General features: G+C 41.7%; 1 protein-coding gene across 4 annotated transcripts in view; it reads left to right on the top strand.

Annotated features, from left to right (window-relative positions):
• LOC124121356 overlaps positions 1-24,294 on the top strand; it is a 79,940-nt gene that overhangs the window by 40,015 nt on the left and 15,631 nt on the right. For 2 of the 4 annotated variants that reach the window (XM_048396939.1, XM_048396938.1), the window contains exons 18-36: positions 1,315-1,436; positions 3,647-3,767; positions 4,417-4,435; positions 6,892-6,923; positions 8,520-8,538; positions 8,912-8,955; positions 9,691-9,709; positions 10,064-10,107; positions 10,560-10,578; positions 10,933-10,976; positions 11,431-11,449; positions 11,824-11,867; positions 15,106-15,230; positions 16,608-16,728; positions 19,314-19,332; positions 19,866-19,903; positions 21,215-21,336; positions 22,281-22,410; positions 23,368-23,386. In XM_048396939.1, coding sequence (XP_048252896.1) covers positions 1,315-1,436; positions 3,647-3,767; positions 4,417-4,435; positions 6,892-6,923; positions 8,520-8,538; positions 8,912-8,955; positions 9,691-9,709; positions 10,064-10,107; positions 10,560-10,578; positions 10,933-10,976; positions 11,431-11,449; positions 11,824-11,867; positions 15,106-15,230; positions 16,608-16,728; positions 19,314-19,332; positions 19,866-19,903; positions 21,215-21,336; positions 22,281-22,410; positions 23,368-23,386 — 1,120 coding nt within the window. The remainder of the gene's footprint in view (positions 1-1,314; positions 1,437-3,646; positions 3,768-4,416; positions 4,436-6,891; positions 6,924-8,519; positions 8,539-8,911; positions 8,956-9,690; positions 9,710-10,063; positions 10,108-10,559; positions 10,579-10,932; positions 10,977-11,430; positions 11,450-11,823; positions 11,868-15,105; positions 15,231-16,607; positions 16,729-19,313; positions 19,333-19,865; positions 19,904-21,214; positions 21,337-22,280; positions 22,411-23,367; positions 23,387-24,294) is intronic. The other 2 variants (XM_048396940.1, XM_048396941.1) reach the window with 2 other exon arrangements.

The following is a 24,294-nucleotide window of genomic DNA, read 5'->3' as shown; positions in this document are numbered from 1 at the left end:
CTATGTAGTGGGGCACCAGCTCAATACGCACATCACCTTGGTTTGATACTGGTATCAGTGTTGTGGTGCACCAGCTCAATATACACATCACCTTGGTTTGATACTGGTATCAGTGTAGTGGTGCACCAGCTCAATACGCACATCACCTTGGTTTGATACTGGTTTCTATGTGGTGGTGCACCAGCTCAATACACACATGACCTTGGTTTGATACTGGTATCAGTGTAGTGCTGCACCAGCTCAATACACACATGACCTTGGTTTGATACTGGTATCAGTGTAGTGGTGCACCAGCTCAATACGCACATCACCTTGGTTTGATACTGGTATCAGTGTAGTGGTGCACCAGCTCAATACGCACATCACCTTGGTTTGATACTGGTATCAGTGTAGTGGTGCACCAGCTCAATATAAACATCACCTTGGTTATATACTGGTATCTATGTGGTGGTGCACCAGCTCAATACACACCTCACCTTGGTTTGATACTGGTATCTATGTGGTGGTGCACCAGCTCAATACACACATCACCTTGGTTTGATACTGGTATCTGTCTAGTGGTGCACCAGCTCAATATAAACATCACCTTGGTTTGATACTGGTATCTATGTAGTGGTGCACCAGCTCAATATAAACATCACCTTGGTTTGATACTGGTATCTATGTGGTGGTGCACCAGCTCAATATAAACATCACCTTGGTTTGATACTGGTATCTATGTGGTGGTGCACCAGCTCAATACACACATCACCTTGGTTTGATACTGGTATCTATGTGGTGGTGCACCAGCTCAATATAAACATCACCTTGGTTTGATACTGTTATCTATGTGGTGGTGCACCAGCTCAATATAAACATCACCTTGGTTTGATACTGGTATCTATGTGGTGGTGCACCAGCTCAATATAAACATCACCTTGGTTTGATACTGGTATCTATGTGGTGGTGCACCAGCTCAATATAAACATCACCTTGATTTGATACTGCTATCTATGTGGTGGTGCACCAGCTCAATATAAACATCACCTTGGTTTGATACTGGTATCTATGTGGTGGTGCACCAGCTCAATATAAACATCACCTTGATTTGATACTGGTATCTATGTAGTGGTGCACCAGCTCAATGCACACATCACCTTGGTTTGATACTGGTTTGTATGTAGTTGTGATTACATTGAACTCAACCAATGCCACTCCATTCGTTGTCTTGGCTCATTCCAAACAGTTGTTTAATTTTGTCATGGCTGAAAGAAGATTACATTTATTTATTTTTTTATCAACAAAATTTTTATGCTATATTTTTCTCTGTTACAGCTCTCATTGATCACGCTGTTTGTGTGCAACATTCCCACTGACGTGACCTCAGAACAACTGTTAGAGCACTTCGCCAAGTGGGGGAATATCTATGCATGCAGAATAGGAGGAAATTATGGCCGGTAAGCTGATGCAGCATTCCACTGCAGAAGAAATGGTAGAAAGGTTTTTAAACTGGAAATGTTTTTGTTTGTTGAAAAGTCTTTGAACATGTTGAATCGTTTGTTGGATATTCGTTGCCATTAATCAAATGTTAATGGTGAGTGTCACATTGCACAAACTTACGTCCTTGTCGTCAAACGGTCCACGTTGGAAATGTTTCTGTTATCATGACTTCATATTGTTCTGTCAGATTACTCGCATAAGCTTCATCTACTGAGAGTGCAGTAGTTCCTACCGCAAATACGGCTTTAAGAATCTCAAGGCAGCTGAAAGGTTCTACACTTGCTAGTTACCTAGTTCCTATAAACTCGATGATTGCTACTAGTACAAATGTTTCCAGAGTAGTGGAACTTCAATCCTCAATACGATCGATCGTACAAACTGGCGGACCAGTCTCCTTGATTCAGACCACGAGCTTTGGACTTGAATGTCATCTTGTCATTTATCATCTGAAGATTACGAATCCCTGGCTGATGAAAACTTGAAGTTTATCACAGTCAAGATGATCTTCCTGTTAGCATTGGTGTCCCGAACCATGTGTGCGCTCACCTCTGCTTTCGGGTAATGTTATGCTTGGACGGTAGACCCTTTAGGGTGTTGTCTCTTCTAGTTCATGCCTGCACAATTACTGCGGTCATGGATGGTTGGTTGAAGTGTTAAAAGGGATGCCAAGCTGTAAATAGATACATGCATTGGTCAGACCGCTGATAGTGATGGTAATATTGGTTATGGTTTGGAAGTGTTTGGGTGAGGTGTTTTTCTAAGCTGTAGTATTTGTAAAGCTGTAAACATTTGTAGTATCTTTTCCACTCCAAGATCTAAAAAAGGATTGAGATAGGAAAAAGTTTTATAAATACACAATTTATTGTAAAATTAACCGTAATTAAAGGGATCAAACAGTTGAAAATCTAATTATTAGGTTAGTAAACTGAAAAAGAAGATTTTTACTTTGTTGCAAACATCTAATTTCCTAGATACACTAAGTCAATTTCCAAGAGAAAAAGTATCATAATATTTCTAGAAAGAATTTAAATGTCCAAGTGTAAGTGCTGAAATCACACGCTGCATAATCAGCTTCCGAAACAAACTTATTTGGGGGCTTGACCTAAAGCTTCTGGCACAGCGGTGACAAATGTTTTCATTGGCTGATATGTTTGTCTCGTTCATATATCATATGATTTTGTTGGTCCTCCAGAAATAACAACATTGCATACATTGTTGAATATGTGAAACGACCTTTGATCTTGACTTGTGAATAAGTAAAACAACCCTTAACAATCTTTAACAAGCATTTTATTACTGACATCCTGTTTGGATAAAAAAACATCAACTACCCACTGTCCTATTCCACACAATGAATGCCTGTCAGGGATTAATCCCCTGAGTAGATAACTGAAGGCATCTTTAGTGCAGCAAATGTTATATTTGGGATAACACTTTCTTAGTAAAGTACAGATTCTCGTACTTTTTGGGGGTTGAGTCCTGTCCTGGATTCGAACCCACACTTGCCAGAGTGAGGCACCTAATCGCCAGCACACAAAGTCAGCGATCTAACCCACTCAGCCACCGAGGCTTCCACAAAAATGAAAGTCCGACAACTGGTAGTCTAGATCACATATTTTGAGTACCCCTCTGACTAGTGTAAATTGGCATGGCCGAAAGCTATGAATACACAATGCCATTTAGAAAGTGGTCAAATGTAACAAATGTTATATTTGGGATAACACACTTTTAGTAAGTGTCATTACTAATAAGTCGACATATAAGTTTTGGACACAGGAATCAAATGGATGAGCAGGCAAAGAGAAAGGCTGTAATTTATAAGTAAATCCAAGTAGGAAGCACACAAACTAGGGGTCAGTCCGATCATCATGATTGTTGAAATTGCACAAGGCATCAGACACCAGGAAGCCGTTTTAACCCCAGTCAGTTTGATCTTTTTTGTGCAGAGTTGCTTCCCTTAGAAGTGTTAGCCGCACCAGGATTTGCTGACCATTGTGTCTAAACATTCTCCCTTATATGATCCTTGGATTGTCAGCACCCCTTCCCAATCTTGTGGGTGTCACCAAAGGGAAAAATGTCTGTGAGTTTAATCATTTGCCCCCAAAATTAAGCAGACAAATGGTAATTCTGTTCAAATCAGCATAAAACCCATCTCACTCTGTTCCAGAAACAATAACTTTGGCTATGTTTGCTACAACAAGAAAGAAGATGCTATGAAAAGTCTGAATGAGCCTCACATTCTGAAAGACCAGAAGCTGTTTCTGCGCGTGTCGGACACAGTCAAACCTGTGAGTATACACACTCCGACCTTGAGGACCAAAATAAACCTCAAGATGGGGGGATGAGAACAGTGTGTTGACAATCATTGAAGTGTGTGTTGTGGCCGATGGGTGGGTCGGGGTTGTGATGGTGGTGGTTGTAGGAATGGGTGCCATCTGTCTTTCTTATGTCCACCTAAACTAACATCATTAGTGAGACGTTTAGAACCCTGTCACACCTAGCAGACCAGGACAAGCTTCATACAGGCTTAAAAGGCCTTCAGTTCTAAGGTCCCACGTAAAAAAGCCTAACATTCTGACAGCTAAAAGGCCACATAGCATGTTGTTTTGGTAGGGGCCATTGGTAATTCTTATTTTGACTGTCTTCAAACGATAAAATCTTCAGATTATTAACAGAATTCCTCTTCAATGTCAACTGTCCATAATCAGTTGTGCAAGTAATAGTATCTTGCTACCGAAACCTCATGCAATAAGGTGGAAAAAACTCGCTTTTGTTCAATTTCTGACATGTAGATGCAGAAAATTGGGGAGATGGATTCAGTTACTCCTGACAGAGTTAGTATTCTTTGAATTATTTACAATGATAAATATTGTTGGATATTTCAGGCTTGTTTCGATATAGTTTGCTTGTTACGCATCTTCTATTTCTTGTTTTCAGATAAATACAGATTCAAAAGGTAGGATTTCAATCAAACAATGGAGGGGGACCCCATGTCTGTAAGATAAGGCCTCATCACCTGTATAGATTTACTGGACGTGATGAGATTAGGTTCCCATCCCCAATGTTTCTTAGAAGGAACTACGGGCCTCATCACCTGTATAGCTTGTACTGGACATGATGAGATTAGGTCCCCAGCCCCACTGTCTGTAAGAAGGAACTACGGGCCTCATCACTTGTATTGATTGTACTGGACGTGATGAGATTAGGTTCCCAGCCCCAGTGTCTGTAAGAAGGAACTACGGGCCTCATCACTTGTATAGATTGTACTGGACATGATGAGATTAGGTTCCTAGCCCCAGTGTCTGTAAGAAGGAACTACGGGCCTCATCACTTGTATTGATTGTACTGGACGTGATGAGATTAGGTCCCCAGCCCCAGTGTCTGTAAGAAGGAACTACGGGCCTCATCACCTGTATAGATTGTACTGGACATGATGAGATTAGATTCCCAGCCCCAATGTCTGTAAGAAGGAACTACGGGCCTCATCACCTGTATAGATTGTACTGGACATGATGAGATTAGGTCCCCAGCCCCAGTGTCTGTAAGAAGGAACTACGGGCCTCATCACTTGTATTAATTGTACTGGACATGATGAGATTAGGTCCCTAGCCCCAGTGTCTGTAAGAAGGAACTACGGGTCTCATCACTTGTATTAATTGTACTGGACATGATGAGTTTAGGTTCCTAGCCCCAGTGTCTGTAAGAAGGAACTACGGGCCTCATCACTTGTATTAATTGTACTGGACATGATGGGATTAGGTTCCCAGCCCCAATGTCTGTAAGAAGGAACTACGGTGTCATCACTTGTATAGATTGTACTGGACGTGATGAGATTAGGTCCCCAGCCCCAATGTCTGTAAGAAGGAACCATGGGCCTCATCACTTGTATAGATTGTACTGGACGTGATGAGATTAGGTCCCCAGCCCCATTGTCTGTAAGAAGGAACTACGAGCGTCATCACCTGTACAGATTGTACTGGACATGATGAGATTAGGTCCCCAGCCCCAGTGTCTGTAAGAAGGAACTACGGGCCTCATCACTTGTATAGATTGTACTGGACATGATGAGATTAGGTTCCCAGCCCCATCGCTGTAAGAAGGAACTACGGGCCTCATCACTTGTATTGATTCTACTGGACATGATAAGATTAGGTTCCCTGCCCCAGTGTCTGTAAGAAGGAACTGCGGGCCTCATCACTTGTATAGATTGTGCTGGACGTGATGAGATTAGGTTCCCAGCCCCAATGTCTGTAAGAAGGAACTACGGGCCTCATCACTTGTATTGATTGTACTGGACGGGATGAGATTAGATTCCTAGCCCCAATGTCTGTAAGAAGGAACTACGGGCCTCATCAGTTGTATAGATTGTACTGGACATGATGAGATTAGGTTCCCAGCCCCAATGTCTGTAAGAAGGAACTACGGGCCTCATCACTTGTATTGATTGTGCTGGACATGATGAGATTAGGTTCCTAGCCCCAATGTCTGTAAGAAGGAACTGCGGGCCTAATCACTTGTATAGATTGTACTGGACATGATGAGATTAGGTCCCCAGCCCCAATGTCTGTAAGAAGGAACTACGGGCCTCATCACTTGTATTGATTGTGCTGGACATGATGAGATTAGGTTCCTAGCCCCAATGTCTGTAAGAAGGAACTACGGGCGTCATCACCTGTATAGATTGTACTGGACATGAGATTAGATTCCCAGCCCCAGTGTCTGTAAGAAGGAACTACGGGCCTCATCACTTGTATTGATTGTACTCGACATGAGATTAGATTCCCAGTCCCAATGTCTGTAAGAAGGAACTACGGGCCTCATCACTTGTATTGATTGTACTGGACATGATGAGATTAGGTTCCCAGCCCCAATGTCTGTAAGAAGGAAATACGGGCGTCCTCACCTGTATAGATTGTACTGGACATGAGATTAGGTTCCCAGCACCAATGTCTGTAAGAAGGAACTACGGGCCTCATCACCTGTATAGATTGTACTGGACATGATGAGATAAGGTTCCCAGCCCCATTGTCTGTAAGAAGGAACTACGGGCCTCATCACTTGTATTGATTGTACTGGACATGATGAGATTAGGTTCCCAGCCCCAGTGTCTGAAAGAAGGAACTACGGGCCTCATCACCTGTATAGATTGTACTGGACATGATGAGATAAGGTTCCCAGCCCCAGTGTCTGTAAGAAGGAACTACGGGCCTCATCACTTGTATTGATTGTACTGGACATGATGAGATTAGGTTCCCAGCCCCAGTGTCTGAAAGAAGGAACTACGGGCCTCATCACTTTTTACATCCCCTCTGTAGACAATCTTGTCCTGAAGTTTCCTCACGCCATAGAATTGAATATATGTTATTGCGCAATCATAAACCTAGATTGTTATAGATGGTATTTGTTTCTTAGTTCCAGATCGAAGGAAAACAGCATCTTTGGAGGTTTGTATGTTCTCAATTCTCTCTTTCAACATGCTCAAACATATGACTGTTTTGTAGTGCACGTGCTCAAACATTTGTTCAGTGATGCACCTCCTCAAACATGTCTGTCTGGGCATGCACCTGCTCAATTTACACACAATAATAATAATAATTGCAAGCAATGATGCAGGCTCCATGTTATGCTGATATATAATAGCGGAAGTGGAAGTCATGGAAGTCCATTCTCAGTATCTCACTTTGGTTATACAGAGAACTAGAACAATGAAACCGAGTTCTTAATTAATGGCCCTAGGTGATTACCATTAAGGCATTTTTCCTTGTCTTCTAAGTAGCTTCAAGTAAGGATATGAGCACAACTAAAAGATCGTAATATGGTCTTTATTGTCAATGTGATTTTTCACTGGTCCGTTTTGACGGACATTTGTCCATTTTGGTGCTAGTCGAGTTTGGCATTATTAAGGGAGGTAACTTTGTTTGCCCCTTTGGCAATTGGAGCATGCATTACCCATCACTTCAACCGCCAGTATCAACAGCTGTAGCCGAGAACACTATTTACCTATCCTCTCATTTACGTGTTCTCAGTGTATATAGTGTTTAGGCAGTTATGCACTTCATGGGTAGTCACCATGTGGGTGAAAAACTGCCGATTTGACTTTAAATCTTAACTCACTCACTCACTCACTCACTTCATGGGCAAGAATGCAGTTTACCAGATACAGCCCGCTACAGTGCTACTACTATCTCGGTATACCGTTACTTTGGTTCATACTCCCATGCCCTTGACTTACCTTTTTTCAAAATAAATTTTGAATTATCTGCCTAATTGAGCCTATGGCACTGGGATTTTTGTGGTATCTACTTAACATTACTGCAGATATTGCTGGTTTTTTTTGGAGTGATTCTTCAAACTGGGTGTTGAAGTAGCTCTGGTAAAAAAAAAGGCAGAAAAAAAATAATAATACAGATGAGTGCAACAGGTGCTTGCCTTTAAGGCATGGATCAATAATAATAGGCCATTAATATTGCGCATATTTCTACACCACAGAGGGGCATGCTCAAAGTGCTATTATTACCCAGGTCACTGGATTAGTGTGCACTCAATAATCGTTCTCAGCTCCCTGGGGAGTATACAACCCAAGCACTAGGTTAACAACCACATTACCATCTCATCCTACCCGGTTCACTGCTATTGACTCTATCTTGTTGGTAGCATTCTCACAACTAACAGACCACTATTCACTCACTGCTACTATGCCATAGCATGTTGTTTTGATAGGGGATATGGGTAATTCTTATTTGTCATCACGCTATAAAAGCTTCAGATTTTAAACAGAAATCTTCTTCAGTGTCAACTATCCATAATAAGTTGTGCAAGTAATAGTATCTTGCTACCCAAACCTCATGCACTGATGCCAGAAGAGCCTCACTTCTGTCCAAAATCTGACATCTAGATGCAGAAAATTGGGGAGGTGGATGCAATTACTCCCGACAGAGTTAGTGTTCTTTGAATTATTAACAATGATAAATATTGTTGAATATTTCATGCTTGTTCCGATATATATTGCTTGTTAAACGTCTTCTGTTTCTTGATTTCAGAGGATTAAAGATGCAAGAGGTAGGATTTCATTAAAACACTGGAGGGTGACCCCATGACTATAAGAGGGGCTTTAGAAAAGGCCTCATCACTTGAATAGAATGTACTGGATGTGATGACTTAAGTTCACATCTCCCCATGACTCTAATGGGGGACAACAAACTATTGGAGGCGAGACCCGCAAAGATTGGGCCACATCACCTGTATAGATTGTTCTTGGTGTGCTGATATTAGATTCCCAGCCCCAATGTCTGAAAGAAGGAACTACGGGCCTCATCACTCGTTACATCCTGTAGACAATCTAGTCCTTTAGTTTCCTCACTCCATAGAATTGGAACATATATGAATGTGCAAATATAAACCTAGATTTGTTATGAACGCAATTGTTTCTTAGTTCCAGATCGAAGGAGAATAGTAGCTGCTTCAGCATCTTTGCAGGTTTGTATGCCCTCAGTTCTCTCTTTCAACATGCTCAAACATCTATCTGTCTTCTGTGAACCTACTCAAACATATATCTGTATGGTGGTGCACCCCCTCAAACATGTCTTTCCAGTGGTGCACCTGATCAAACATATATTTGTATCGTTATACACCTGATCAAACATATTTGTCTAGTGATGCACCTGATCAAACATATTTGTCTTGTGGTGCACCTACTCAAACACATATCTATCTGTGGTGCACCTGCTCACACACTTATCTGTCAAATGATGCACCTGATCAAACATATATTTGTCTGGTGGTGCACCTGCTCACACACATTTGTCTAGTGGTGAACCTGCTCACACACATTTGTCTAGTGGTGCACCTGCTCACACACACATTTGTCTGGTGGTGCACCTGCTCAAACATCAATCTGTCTGGTGGTGCACCTGCTCAAACATCAATCTGTCTGGTGGTGCACCTGCTCAAACATCAATCTGTCTGGTGGTGCACCTGCTCAAACATCAATCTGTCTGGCGCTGCACCTGCTCAAACATCAATCTGTCTGGTGGTGCACCTGCTCAAACATATACCAGTATCTGTCTGGTGGTGCACCTGCACGAACATCTTTCTGTCTTGTGTTGCGGGGTAGAATAGGTCTTCGGCAAAACAATGATAATTATTGGTGAATATTTCATGCTTGTTCCAATATATATTGCTTGTTAAATATCTTCTGTTTCTTGATTTCAGAGGATTAAAGATGCAAGAGGTAGGATTTCATTAAAACACTAGAGGGGCTTAAGAAAAGGCCTCATCACTTGAATAGAATGTACTGGATGTGATGATATTAAGTTCACTGCTCCCCATGACTGTAATAGGGGACAACGAACTATTGGATGTGAGAGCCGCAAAGATTGGGCCTCATCCCCTGTATAGATTGTACTGGATGTGGTGATATTAGATTCCCAGCCCCACAGTCTGTGAGAAGGAACTACGGGCCTCATCACTTGTTACAATCCTCTGTAGACAATCTGGCCCTTTTGTTTCCTCACACCATAGATTTGAGTATATCTTATTATTCAAATATAAACCTAGATTTGTTATGAATGCAATTGTTTCTTAGTTCCAGATCGAAGGAGAAGAGAAGCTGCTTCAGCATCTTTGGAGGTTTGTATGCCCTCAGTTCTCTCTTTCAACATGCTCAAACATCTATCTGTCTTCTGTGAACCTACTCAAACATATATCTGTATTGTGGTGCACCTTCTCAAACATGTCTTTCCAGTGGTGCATCTGCTCTAACATATATTTGTCTATTGGTGCATCTGCTCAAACATATATATGTATGGTGGTGCATCTGCTCAAACATATATCCGTATGGTGGTGCACCCTCTCAAACATGTCTTTCCAGTTGTGCACCTGATCAAACGTATATTTGTCTAATGATGCACCTGATCAAACATTTTTATCTAGTGGTGCACCTGCTCAAACATATACCAGTATGTGTCTGGTGGTGTGGGGTAGAATAGGTCTTCGGCAAAACAATGATAAATATTGTTGAATATTTTATGCTTGTTCCAATATATATTGCTTGTTAAACATCTTCTGTTTCTTGATTTCAGAGGATTAAAGATGCAAGAGGTAGGATTTCATTAAAACACTGGAGGGGCTTAAAAAAAGGCCTCATCACTTGAATAGAATGTACTGGATGTGATGATATTAAGTTCACTGCTCCCCATGACTGTAATAGGGGACAACGAACTATTGGATGTGAGAGCCGCAAAGATTGGGCCTCATCCCCTGTATAGATTGTACTGGATGTGGTGATATTAGATTCCCAGCCCCACAGTCTGTGAGAAGGAACTACGGGCCTCATCACTTGTTACATCCCTCTGTAGACAATCTGGCCCTTTTGTTTCCTCACACCATAGATTTGAGTATATCTTATTATTCAAATATAAACCTAGATTTGTTATGAATGCAATTGTTTCTTAGTTCCAGATCGAAGGAGAAGAGAAGCTGCTTCAGCATCTTTGGAGGTTTGTATGCCCTCAGTTCTCTCTTTCAACATGCTCAAACATCTATCTGTCTTCTGTGAACCTACTCAAACATATATCTGTATGGTGGTGCACCTTCTCAAACATGTCTTTCCAGTGGTGCATCTGCTCTAACATATATTTGTCTATTGGTGCATCTGCTCAAACATATATCTGTATGGTGGTGCATCTGCTCAAACATATATCCGTATGGTGGTGCACCCTCTCAAACATGTCTTTCCAGTTGTGCACCTGAACAAACGTATATTTGTCTAATGATGCACCTGATCAAACATTTTTATCTAGTGGTGCACCTGCTCAAACATATACCAGTATGTGTCTGGTGGTGTGGGGTAGAATAGGTCTTCGGCAAAACAATGATAAATATTGTTGAATATTTTATGCTTGTTCCAATATATATATTGCTTGTTAAACATCTTCTGTTTCTTGATTTCAGAGGATTAAAGATGCAAGAGGTAGGATTTCATTTAAACACTCGAGGGTGACCCCATGACTATAAGAGGGGCCTACGATAAGGCCTCATCACTTGAATAGAATGTATTGGATGTGATGATATTAAGTTCACAGCTCCCCATGACTCTATTGGGAGACAACAAACTATTGGAGGCGAGAGCCGCAAAGATTGGGCCTCATCACTTGTTTCGATTGTTCTTGGTGTGCTGATATTAGATTCCCAGCCCCAATGTCTGAAAGAAGGAACAATGGGCCTCATCACTTGTTACATCCTGTAGACAATCTAGTCCTTTAGTTTCCTCACTCCATAGAATTGGAACATATATGAATGTGCAAATATAAACCTAGATTTGTTATGAACGCAATTGTTTTTTAGTTCCAGATCAAAGGAGAAGAGAAGCTGCTTCGGCATCTGAAGAGGTTTGTATGTTCTCAGTTCTCTCTTTCAACATGCTCAAACATATTGGTCTGGCGATGCACCAGCTCAATAGACACATCACCTTGATTTGATAGTAGTATCTGTTTGTCGGTGCACCAGCTCATTTCTCACATCACCTTAATTTGATTCTGGTATCTTTCTGGTGGTGCACCAACTCAATACACACATCAGCTTCCTTTGATACTGGTATTTTTTCTAAGATGCTTTGCTAAAAGATGATTTCAACCATCTTTCATGTGGCAGGCTTATCCAAAACATATTCAAACAAGTTTGTCCATGCCATAGCAGTCACAAAATTGTGAGAGGTGGGTGTTGGTGCCCAGAAAATGTATGTCTCTCAGGACAAAGGAATAAGCAATCCTTGAAAAGTTTCATAGCCACATGTACATCTGTTGCTCAGTGTATGGCATTTAACAAAATACAGCATCAAACAAAACGGCCGCTGTTACTCTTCCTCCGCCATGTTCATCCCACGGCAAAGCTATATCGTGCCCCACGCAGTGTATTCACGTTGGTAGCATGTAGCATGTAGCACAACCAACACGATAAGAACACTATTTCCTGGCTTACAGTTGTTGGAGTCTGCTAACACTAGTAGTGGAAACAAGTTGCAACTTAAAACACCTCAACTCATAAAACCAACGGGGGGCCCAGTCGTCTAAGGCGCTGCAATTCGCTGTGCAATGTTGCGTCCCTTGGGCACGCGAGAAACCTATGATTGTGGGTTCGAATCCTGGTTTGCCCCGATTATGTTTCTAAGTTTGTCAGCACCATACCCATGCTCGAGGGTTTCACCGAAGTGGTCAACGTCTGAGACCTGCATCACTTCGGGCTTTCCTACCACATTAAGCTGACACGCTGTGATATGACTGTTATACTGTTAAAAGTGGCGTAAAACCCAACTCACACACTCATAAAACCAACGATACCGAACTTTGGCTTTGTTTACATGTGTTATCTCGGCCCATCAATGCACTTGTGGAATGTATCGAGTCACTTGATTTAAATTGAAGCAAATTGATATGAATACTTAATTTAAAAATCCTCCTTTGTGCTGCATGTGTTTATTGATAACCACGCTGAATGAAAAAATGAAATATGAACTATTTGAATATTAATTATACTACCCATTTTAGTGATGTATTAAAATGTAAATATGTCTCTTAATATAAGGGTACAAGCAATGGAGTGAATTTGTTCGTGGTCTAATATAACACAAGGGTAGTCTTAAATTCAGCATGTTGGAAAAGTAAAAAGGTTTGCTCTACCCCAATGTATAGCGTAATAAAGTAAAGTAATGCCCTGAACTATTTAAACGTCAAAGTCCTCATGCTTTAACTATTATAGTTCGGGGCAAAACTAAACTTTATAACACTTAACATGTAGGTAGAGCAAACTTTAATTCTTGAGTAGGTTTGGTTTGTTACTAGTGGTGCTCACAATGGACAGCCTTGCACACTGCGTGTAATTGCCCCTCTTATTGATATCTTTGGTATACTGCTGACAATGGCATACAACCATCTACCATGTATTTGGGAAATACTTGATGCTGATTGGTCAAGGAGGAGTTTAAAAGCACAAAAACTGCCTTTGCTGCATAACTGTGGATAACTGTAGAAGCAAATATTTATAGAGAAGTACTTTCCTTCATGGTCAACAGGCTTTTTGAAACAATGATATGGACAACCAAAGGTTACAAATGCAAAGTTTCAGTAGCTACAACATTCAAAGTGTGGTCATAGATATTACGAAGAACATTTGATGGACTGAGAGAGTGTGTTAGAAGTTTTGAGCTTTAGTGTCTTTCCTTATCCAATCTCATTAAAATCAGATCTTAGTTCTCGTTATCACCAAACAAACATCTGAGGACATCCCATTACGGGTCACGTCAGACCGACCTTGCGCGAATTTTGACAGACCAATTGAAGGACTGACAAGAAGTCGACATTAGCCAATCAGAAGGCAGCTTTCTCGTGCTTTACGGCACTAATTTCAAATTGGCGACTACGCTTCAAAACATATTTTGACAAATTTTCGATTAAAAATTTGAAACCTGAACAAAAGGACATTCCGGAAGGGCAAATATATGGTCTCGATTGTATGGATTCAGTTGTTAAACCTGTAACTGTCGTTCGGAATACCCTGTGTTAAAGTTTTCGAGATTGCATGATTAGAAATCACATTCCGACTGTCACTCTCATGATCTGGTAAGCGACGCCCTGATTGGTCGGATGAAAGGTCGTTCTGACGTGACCCCTAATGGGATGTCCTCAGATCTGTTTTGCAGTAGTGAGAACTAAGATCTGATTTCAATGAGATTGTTCCTAATCCGACTGACTTTTGCTAAATTTTACAAAAGTCCATGTTGGCTTACATAGTAGCTGTGCTACACACATTTCATTAAGAAAGAAATGACTCGTCATTGTCTGTCGAACAATAAAACACTTCTGTTGTACAATAAACAACGACCACATTTATTTCTTATGAGATGTTAACAGTATGTACAGCCTCTTTATGGATTTTGCTAAATGTACAAATTTTAAGAATATTTACCCATATGTTAATAATGATGACTCCCTCAATAGAATCCCAATCTCAACCATTTTATGCAAAGGAGGGTATTTCCCGCATATTCTCATAATCCTCAGGTCGATTAGCTATACCTTTTCTCCCAATGCCCATGTCATATCTCTCCTGCTTTTCAATACAATCATTAGACCATCTCCTTTATCTGCGTTGCCCAGCTACATCTGAGGGGAACAACTCACAAGACACTGCCCTCTCAAAAATAATGTCGTCCAATAAGTCATTACGTCAGTAATGTGCGAGAGCATGTTTAAATCGCCATGTTCTATCATCATGATAGAACAGTGTTTTATCGTGAAATAAACCCCCCTTCGTTCTTCATTGTTTTTTGCGATTTATCGCATAGCTGTCTTATATATACCTGTAATGTATGTGAGTGAAGTATAATAATTTGAAAAATAACAACGTTTGTGCATATTCAGGGCCATGCTTTGTTTAAAGGCTGATAACATTGTTTCCTTTGTTCAGATTGAAAACCCACTGAAAACATTGATCTCATCCAATGCCGCTCTTTTCAATGTCTTTGCTAACTCCAATAAGTTTATGTTTAATTTTGTCATGAAGGAATGAAGATAACATTTTGGTTGTTAAAATATCAGGGCCATTTTTATGCGATGGTTTTCTCGGTTGCAGTCGTCACTGAAGATCAAGCTGTATGTGTCCTACATACCTGCTGGTGTGACTTCCAACGAACTGTTGATGCACTTTTCCAAGTGGGGGATAATCCTCAAATGCACAGTAGAAGGACTTATTGGGCGGTAAGCTGATTCACTGCCTCTGTGAACTTGCGGACAGATTGTCTGCCGGGAAGTTAGAAGGTCAGGGGTTCAATTCCCGACTGGTTCATACCAAAAGACATTAAAAGATGGTGCTTTTTTAACCCTGCCTAGTACTCGGCATTAAGGGGAGAAATCAAAGATGGCTTGGAGTTGTTGGTATACTGTGTCTGAATAGGGTATCCAAAATCACGCACGCACACACACACACACACACATGTAATAAAATAATCTTGAATTTTGACAATTGACCCCATGTAAACTCACCTCACCTGGATCATCAGTTAGCCATGGTGGGCTGACCTGCTGACTTGTCTCAAGGTTAAGAAAATGTGAATTTTAAAAATTATCCTATCCCTTCTACCCATTTGCCACTCCTGGTTGTTAAGCAGACCGACATTGATACCTGCCATATCCCGATTACCTCTCGGTGTCTGAATACTATCGATATGCGCTCCATAGGAGCAACACCAGGAGCAACATTGCAACGCAGATCAACATCGACGCTCATCACGCCCTTGAGGCACCTCCCCTGTTCATAGCACAGATGCTCAAAGTGTCAGATCTCTCGGAGGAAGAATTACACAACTGTATAATCGCGTTTTGTCAGTAGCGTGACCGGCTATCAAAGTAATTTTATCTGTTGATACTGTGCTTGGACCTTCACCTCCTAAGGAACCTAATGAATTACTTAAATGGCAGTACGATCGATTTTAGCAGTCAATCAGACCATGATGTCAATCACTAGATTGTCTGGTCCAGACTCGATTATTCACAGACCCTTGTCGCGTTGTTGAAATAATGCTGAGTGAGGCGTTAAAAAAAGACAATAAACCACCAACTGCCCTCTGTCCTATTCCACACAATGAATGCCCGTCAGGGATTAACCCCTTGGGAATACAACTGAAGGCATCTTCAGTGTTGTTACTAATAAGCCATAAGATGACATAACTTTATTGACACTGGAATCAAATGGATGAGCAGACAAAGAAAAGGTGTATAAAAAAATCTGAGCCAGAAGCAGGCAGAGTGGGTGCCAGCCCGATCGTCATGATTGTTGAAATTTCATGATGCATCAAACACTGGGAGCCCGTTTTAAGCCCAGTTTGGGGAAACAAGTCAGCATGAATTGTTTTGTGTAGAGTTGCTTCCCTTAGAAGTGTTAGCTACTCCAGGATTTGCTGACCATTGTGTCTAAACATCTCCCTTATATGATCCTTGGTTTGTCAGCACCCCTTCCCAATCTTGTGGGTGTCACCAAAGTGAAAAATGTCTGAGTTTAATCATTTGCCCCCAAATTAAGCAGACAAACTGAAATACTGTTCAATGCAGAGTAAAACCCATCTCACTCTGTTCCAGAGACAATGGCTACGGCTATGTTTGCTACAACAGTGAAAGAGATGCTCTGAAATGTCTGAATGAGCAACACTATATGCAAGGAAGGAAGCTGAGTGTACGTGTGTCAGACGAAAGCAAATATGTGAGTATACGCATTCCTTTCTTATGGTCATAGCTGTGAGCAGAGCTATAAGAATGAGCTGATAACATTCCCACAGCTAACAAACCACTATTCACATACTGCACCTGTGCTATTGACTCTCTACCTTGTTGATAACATTCCCACAACTAACAGACCACTATTCACTTACTGCACCTGCGCTGTTGACTCTCTACCTTGTTGACAACATTCCCACAACAAACAGGCCACTATTCACTTACTGCACCTGTGCTATTGACTCTCTACCTTGTTGGTAACATTCCCACAACTAACAGACCACTATTCACTTACTGCACCAATGCTATTGACTCTCTACCTTGTTGACAACATTCCCACAGCTAACAGACCACTATTCACTTACTGCACCTGTGCTATTGACTCTCTACCTTGTTGATAACATTCCCACAGCTAACAGACCACTATTCACTTACTGCACCTGTGCTATTGACTCTTTACCTTGTTGACAACATTCCCACAGCTAACAGACCACTATTCACTTACTGCACCTGTGCTATTGACTCTCTACCTTGTTGATAACATTCCCACAGCTAACAGACCACTATTCACTTACTGCACCTGTGCTATTGACTCTCTACCTTGTTGATAACATTCCCACAGCTAACAGACCACTATTCACATACTGCACCTGTGCTATTGACTCTCTACCTTGTTGACAACATTCCCACAGCTAACAGACCACTATTCACTTACTGCACCTGTGCTATTGACTCTCTACCTTGTTGACAACATTCCCACAGCTAACAGACCACTATTCACATACTGCACCTGTGCTATTGACTCTCTACCTTGTTGATAACATTCCCACAGCTAACAGACCACTATTCACTTACTGCTGCTGTGCTGTTGACTCTCTACCTTGTTGATAACATTCCCACAGCTAACAGACCACTATTCACTTACTGCACCTGTACTATTGACTCTCTACCTTGTTGATAACATTCCCACAGCTAACAAACCACTATTCACATACTGCACCTGTGCTATTGACTCTCTACCTTGCTGATAACATTCCCACAGCTAACAGACCACTATTCACTTACTGCACCTGTGCTATTGACTCTTTACCTTGTTGACAACATTCCCACAGCTAACAGACCACTATTCACTTACTGCACCTGTGCTATTGACTCTCTACCTTGTTGATAACATTCCCACAGCTAACAGACCACTATTCACATACTGCACCTGTGCTATTGACTCTCTACCTTGTTGACAACATTCCCACAGCTAACAGACCACTATTCACTTACTGCACCTGTGCTATTGACTCTCTACCTTGTTGACAACATTCCCACAGCTAACAGACCACTATTCACATACTGCACCTGTGCTATTGACTCTCTACCTTGTTGATAACATTCCCACAGCTAACAGACCACTATTCACTCACTGCTGCTGTGCTGTTGACTCTCTACCTTGTTGATAACATTCCCACAGCTAACAGACCACTATTCACTTACTGCACCTGTACTATTGACTCTCTACCTTGTTGATAACATTCCCACAGCTAACAAACCACTATTCACATACTGCACCTGTGCTATTGACTCTCTACCTTGCTGATAACATTCCCACAGCTAACAAACCACTATTCACTTACTGCACCTGTGCTATTGACTCTCTACCTTGTTGACAACATTCCCACAGCTAACAGACCACTATTCACTTACTGCACCTGTGCTATTGACTCTCTACCTTGTTGACAACATTCCCACAGCTAACAGACCACTATTCACTTACTGCACCTGTGCTATTGACTCTCTACCTTGTTGATAACATTCCCACAACTAACAGACCACTATTCACTTACTGCACCTGCGCTGTTGACTCTCTACCTTGTTGATAACATTCCCACAACTAACAGACCACTATTCACTTACTGCACCTGTGCTATTGTCTCTCTACCTTGTTGATAACATTCCCACAACTAACAGACCACTATTCACTTACTGCACCTGCGCTGTTGACTCTCTACCTTGTTGACAACATTCCCACAACTAACAGACCACTATTCACTTACTGCACCTACGCTGTTGACTCTCTACCTTGTTGATAACATTCCCACAGCTAACAGACCACTATTCACCTACTGCACCTGCGCTGTTGACTCTCTACCTTGTTGATAGCATCACACGGCAAGCAGACCCCTATTCACGTACAATAGGCAGTGCTATTGTCTCTCTACCATGATAACATTTCCACAGCTCACCAACAGACTGCTCTTCACTTACTCGCTTGTATGCTACAGTGTGTTGTTTTGGTATGGTATATCGGTAATTCTTTATTTCATCACACTATAAAGTCTTCAGATTTTTATAATATGATGAGCACGTAATAGCATCTTTCTACTCACACCTCATCAAGATGTCAGATATTGCAAAGAATTGAGGTTTTTGCCATCAATGTGCAGAAAATTGGTGAGGTAGATGCAATTACTCCTGATAGAGGTCGTGTTCTTTGAATTATTAACAATAATAACTATTGTTAGATATTTCATGTTTGTTCCAATATATTACTTGTAACACATCTTCCTTTCTTGATTTCAGATGATTGAAAATGCAAAAGGTAGGATTTCATTAAAAGGATTCATCACTTGAATAGATTGTACGGAACATGATGAGATTAAGTCATCAGCTCCCCATGACTGTAATAAGGGACTACAAACTATTTGAGATGAGACCCCCATTGATTGGGGACCCATGAAGATCCGGTGTAGAATAGGTCTTCAGCAACCCATGCTTGCCGTAAAAGGTAACTGTGCTAATCTTCAGAGGCGACTAACAGGATCAGGTGGTCAGGTTGGCTGACTTGATGTCAATAACTGGATTGTCTGGTCTAGACTCGATTATTTATAGACCGCCGTCATATGGCTGGAATATTGCTGAGTGTGGTGTTAAACAACAAACAAACTTAATGTGATGAGATTTGGTTCCCAGCCCCCATCAGTAAGAAGGGACAATGTCTGTGAGAAAGGACATTAATTGGGCCTCATCACTTGTTACATCCTTCTGGTCCTTTAGTTTATATTCCTCACACCACAACTGAATATATAAATGTGTCAAATGTAGAAATAGATGCAACTTCTTTCTTTGTTCTAGATCCAAAGAAAACAGCAGCTGCTTCAGAATCTCCAGAGGTTTGTATATTCTCAGTTCTCTCTTTCAACATGCTCAAACGTATTTTCGTCTAGCGATGCACCAGCTCAATACACACAAAGGCTGGTAACAATGTTTCCTTAGTTCAGATTGGAAACCCACTGAAAACATTGAACTCAACCAATGCCACTTCATTCAATGTGTTTGCTAATTGGGATAACATTTAGATTATTTCTGATCCTGACACAACTCATTGCAAATCCTTTTCTGGACTTCGATCCTGTAAAACAGAACCCAAAACGTGCCTCTTCCTTCTCTGGGGCGCCCCAGGCCTCAGTTACCAACAGAAGTTGTCCCTGATCCCTTCACTCACTTCTTATTGCACACAGTGATAGACATACTCTTGGGAATTGAATTGTGTATCCTTGTGTTTTAAGATTTGTTGTCATTCTGTATGACAGTTTCTTCGTCAATACCTGTTTTAGGAGGATACTTCTTCATATTGTGTGGGAATTTTTCATTTGGTATGCAAATTTTGAAAACTTTAAGGCCACGTGGTGTGTTAGAAATACATGCTCCCATGTAAATGGATTCCTGTCTTTCCATTCGCCTTTGTACGTTGTTGTTGTTGTCACACATGGACCTGTCAGCTAGGAGAGATTTGGCAAAATGCAAAATGAAGCGTTCAGATCCGATGAAGGTCACTCCTACTCTGCCTTCGGTACGTATGTGGCAGCCATTAATACCAATACCATCTTGGCGGCTTCAAGGTCCGTCCAGATTAGTACAGCACCGGAAATCACAGCCATGTTAAAGAGCTTCAGACTGCAAGATCAGAAGAAGCACAACATCCCCATAAAAGCAGGGCACATCCATGATTTCACTGCATACCAACTGTAAGGTGACGGATGTCATCAAGGGGTGTTTTTGGTGCACTGACTGTCCCGACGCCGCAAGTTGCAAACCCAACCTCCATCTGTGAGATAAGCATTGCAATGTGTTGTGTCAGGATAAGAAATAGTCCACATGCATTTGATTTTTCATGATATTAGTATACTTATCCTGACACAACACGATTCAGGCCCTCCTGTCCGTCACTGGTCTGACGTTCAAGCAAAGCACTGATGAGAAGTAAGTAAACGGATCAGGGACAGATAACTTGTGTTACTAACTCGGGGCGCCCAAGAGGAGGAAGGGGCACGTTTTGGGTTCTGTTTTATAGGAACAAAGTCCAGAAGGGAATTTGCAATGTGTTGTGTCAGGATAAGAATACTAATATCATGATAATCAAATTCATGTAGTTTGTTTAAAATATCAGGGAAATTTTAATGCTATAATTTTCTCTGTTGCAGTCCTCACAGAAGATTACACTGTTTGTATCCAACATACCTCCTGATGTGACTTCCGATGACCTGTTAAGGCACTTCTCCAAGCATGGGAAAGTCAACAGCTGCAGAATAGTTGGAAAAATTGGGTAAGCTGATGCAGCATTCCATCGCCTGCTAGTGGATGGAGCGTCTGCCTGGAGGGGCTCAATTCCTGACTGGTTCAATCCAAAGGACATTAAAAGATTGTAGTTCTTGTTACCCTTCTGGCCCTCAGCAGTAATGAGATAAAACAATCACAGCTAGGAGTCAGTATACTGCAGGATACACGCACGCACATTCTCCAAGCTTTCCGACGTAGATGACTTTACCGTGGCCCATGCCCACAACTGCCCTATACCCTTTTGAGTTGGTTACATCCTCAGACCTACAACTCCCACCTTTCCCTAGACTACCGACACCCGGAGACCAAGTTGGTGGCTGCCAAACTCGCCATCAAAACCCTTTTAGTCAAGCAGGTTATTTGGGAACACCAAGATAGGGTGGGTCTTTGCCTTTTCTTGGTTCTGATGATCAAAATTGAGGATGATAATAGATCCTGAACAGGACCTTCTTTATCCCTCCACCAAAAATTCAAATGGAAAAATACGCTCGACACAACATTGGGGATTGGCCCTTCAGCATCGACTTCCAAGATGGGGCCCATGCACAGTAGATCATTTGCGTACCTACACATGCTGATTCATCATTCGTCCCAGAGATATCTCGGTTTTGCAGTCAATGGACACTGCTACGAGTTCCAGGTACTTCCGTTGGGATCTAGATTGCCACAAGATTGTTTACCAGGAAAATGTCACCAATCCTCAGTTTTCCCCATCTTCACAGATACTTGGACAATGTTTTAGCAGCCAATCAGGTTCTGCTGACCATTGTGTCTAAAGATTCTCCCTTATATGATCCTTGGTTTGTCAGCACCCCTTCCCAATCTTGTGGGTAAACTCCATCGTATGTCCCCCCCCACACACACACAAAAAAAGCTGCCAAATTCAAATTCTGATCTGATCAGCATAAAACCCATCTCACTCTGTTCCAGAAACAAGGACACAAAGTATGGCTTTGTTTCCTTCAACAATGATAAAGATGCTTTTAGATGTCTGAATGTGACTCACAAACTGAGAAACAACTGGAAGCTGCATTTACGGGTGTCAGACAAAAGCAAACCTGTGAGTATGCACTAGGGCTGAGATGGTTAACTTGGGTACTCGGGTTTAGGTGGGTGCTGAGAAGGACCCGTGGTTAGTTATGTGATATATTGTTAAATGACAAAAATTATTTAAGAACTATATGGTTACACTACAAGTCACTAATGTATGCATTTCTTTTGGACTATGCACCCATTCCTTCTGACTTTTATACATTTGAATAAAGATAAAACTTAAGTCAACTTCAGTGTATACATGACCAGGTTGTTTTATACATGTATCTAAATACATTTTGTTCAGGGCTACGGTCAAACTATTCCCAATCAGACATTTTGTACCTATCTCTTGAGACTTACAGCAGGTACCCGGGAAGGATCGGGGTATAGCAGGGTGGATACCTGGGTAGACCCGTGAAGACCTGGGGTAGAATAGGTCTTCAGCAACCCATGCTTGCAACCCATGCTTGCCATGTTTTCACTTCAAGAACATAAAATAAGAACAAAACTAGATGTGTTGTGTTCATTTCTGGATCATATCTCCATATTTTTTTAAATATATTTTCCATGAATCTTTATACCAATATCAACAGAGTACTGAAATTGTCATGCTGTTTTGGATTTTCTACAAAAAGATCTACACAAATGTCTGAGAGCTGTTTCCATAATTACCGATAACTAAATTGAGATGTACACCAATTGAATTACTGTGAAAGGAACCACAAATCAAAATTAACAAGCAAACTTCTTTGCAGTAGGTTTAATCATTTTTTAGTGCTTTAGTTTGGTTGTTTACAAAAGGGTCCAGAGAACTTAACATGAGTTAAAACATTGATGCAGTAATTTTTATTCTTCCGAAGCTTTCTCAATAAAAAATCACTGCTATATCAATCAACTAAATTCTAATGTGCCCCACTAGCCGTGGCTAGTGACAGGCTGTTACCTTGTTTGTTATGACACATCTTCTGTTTCTTGTTTTCAGCGGGACAAAACTGCAATAGGTAGGTGTTTTTTTATTGGCAGATCTGTAAACCAGTAATGTTATATAAAAGTACCTTAGTTACCTTTGATCTAGCTTGTATAGCACCAGCAAATGTTTCCTGTTTTTTTACTATTGGCTAAAAACCCTGGTGGGATTCTGGCTATCTTGGCTTAAGAGCCAGCTAAGATTGGAGATTGGGTGGTCCTAATGAGGACTGATGTAACAATGTGCTTCTGTCTGCCTGGCTTACAGGCCAAGGTGATAGAGAGAGCTCCTGTGTGAGACAGCTCCTGTGTGCCTGGCTTACAGGGCGTCTTGATACAGAGAGCTCCTGTGTGCCTGGCTTACAGGGCGTCTTGATACAGAGTGCTCCTGTGTGCCTGGCTTACAGGGCGTCTTGATACAGAGAGCTCTTGTGTGCCTGGCTTACAGGGCGTCTTGATACAGAGTGCTCCTGTGTGCCTGGCTTACAGGGCGTCTTGATACAGAGAGCTCTTGTGTGCCTGGCTTACAGGGCGTCTTGATACAGAGAGCTCTTGTGTGCCTGGCTTACAGGGCGTCTTGATACAGAGTGCTCCTGTGTGCCTGGCTTACAGGGCGTCTTGATACAGAGAGCTCTTGTGTGCCTGGCTTACAGGGCGTCTTGATACAGAGAGCTCTTGTGTGCCTGGCTTACAGGGCGTCTTGATACAGAGTGCTCCTGTGTGCCTGGCTTACAGGGCGTCTTGATACAGAGTGCTCCTGTGTGCCTGGCTTACAGGGCGTCTTGATACAGAGTGCTCCTGTGTGCCTGGCTTACAGGGCGTCTTGATACAGAGAGCTCTTGTGTGCCTGGCTTACAGGCTGTCTTGATACAGAGAGCTCCTGTGTGCCTGGCTTACAGGCCATGGTGATAGAGAGAGCTCCTGTGTGACTGGCTTGCAGGCC

Source organism: Haliotis rufescens, unplaced genomic scaffold (genome assembly GCF_023055435.1).
Source record: "Haliotis rufescens isolate VD_foot unplaced genomic scaffold, xgHalRufe1.0.p SCAF_16, whole genome shotgun sequence".
Taxonomy (NCBI): Eukaryota; Metazoa; Mollusca; class Gastropoda; order Lepetellida; family Haliotidae; genus Haliotis; species Haliotis rufescens.
Note: the sequence above shows the minus strand (reverse complement) of the source record. Positions and strands in the feature narration are given on the sequence as shown.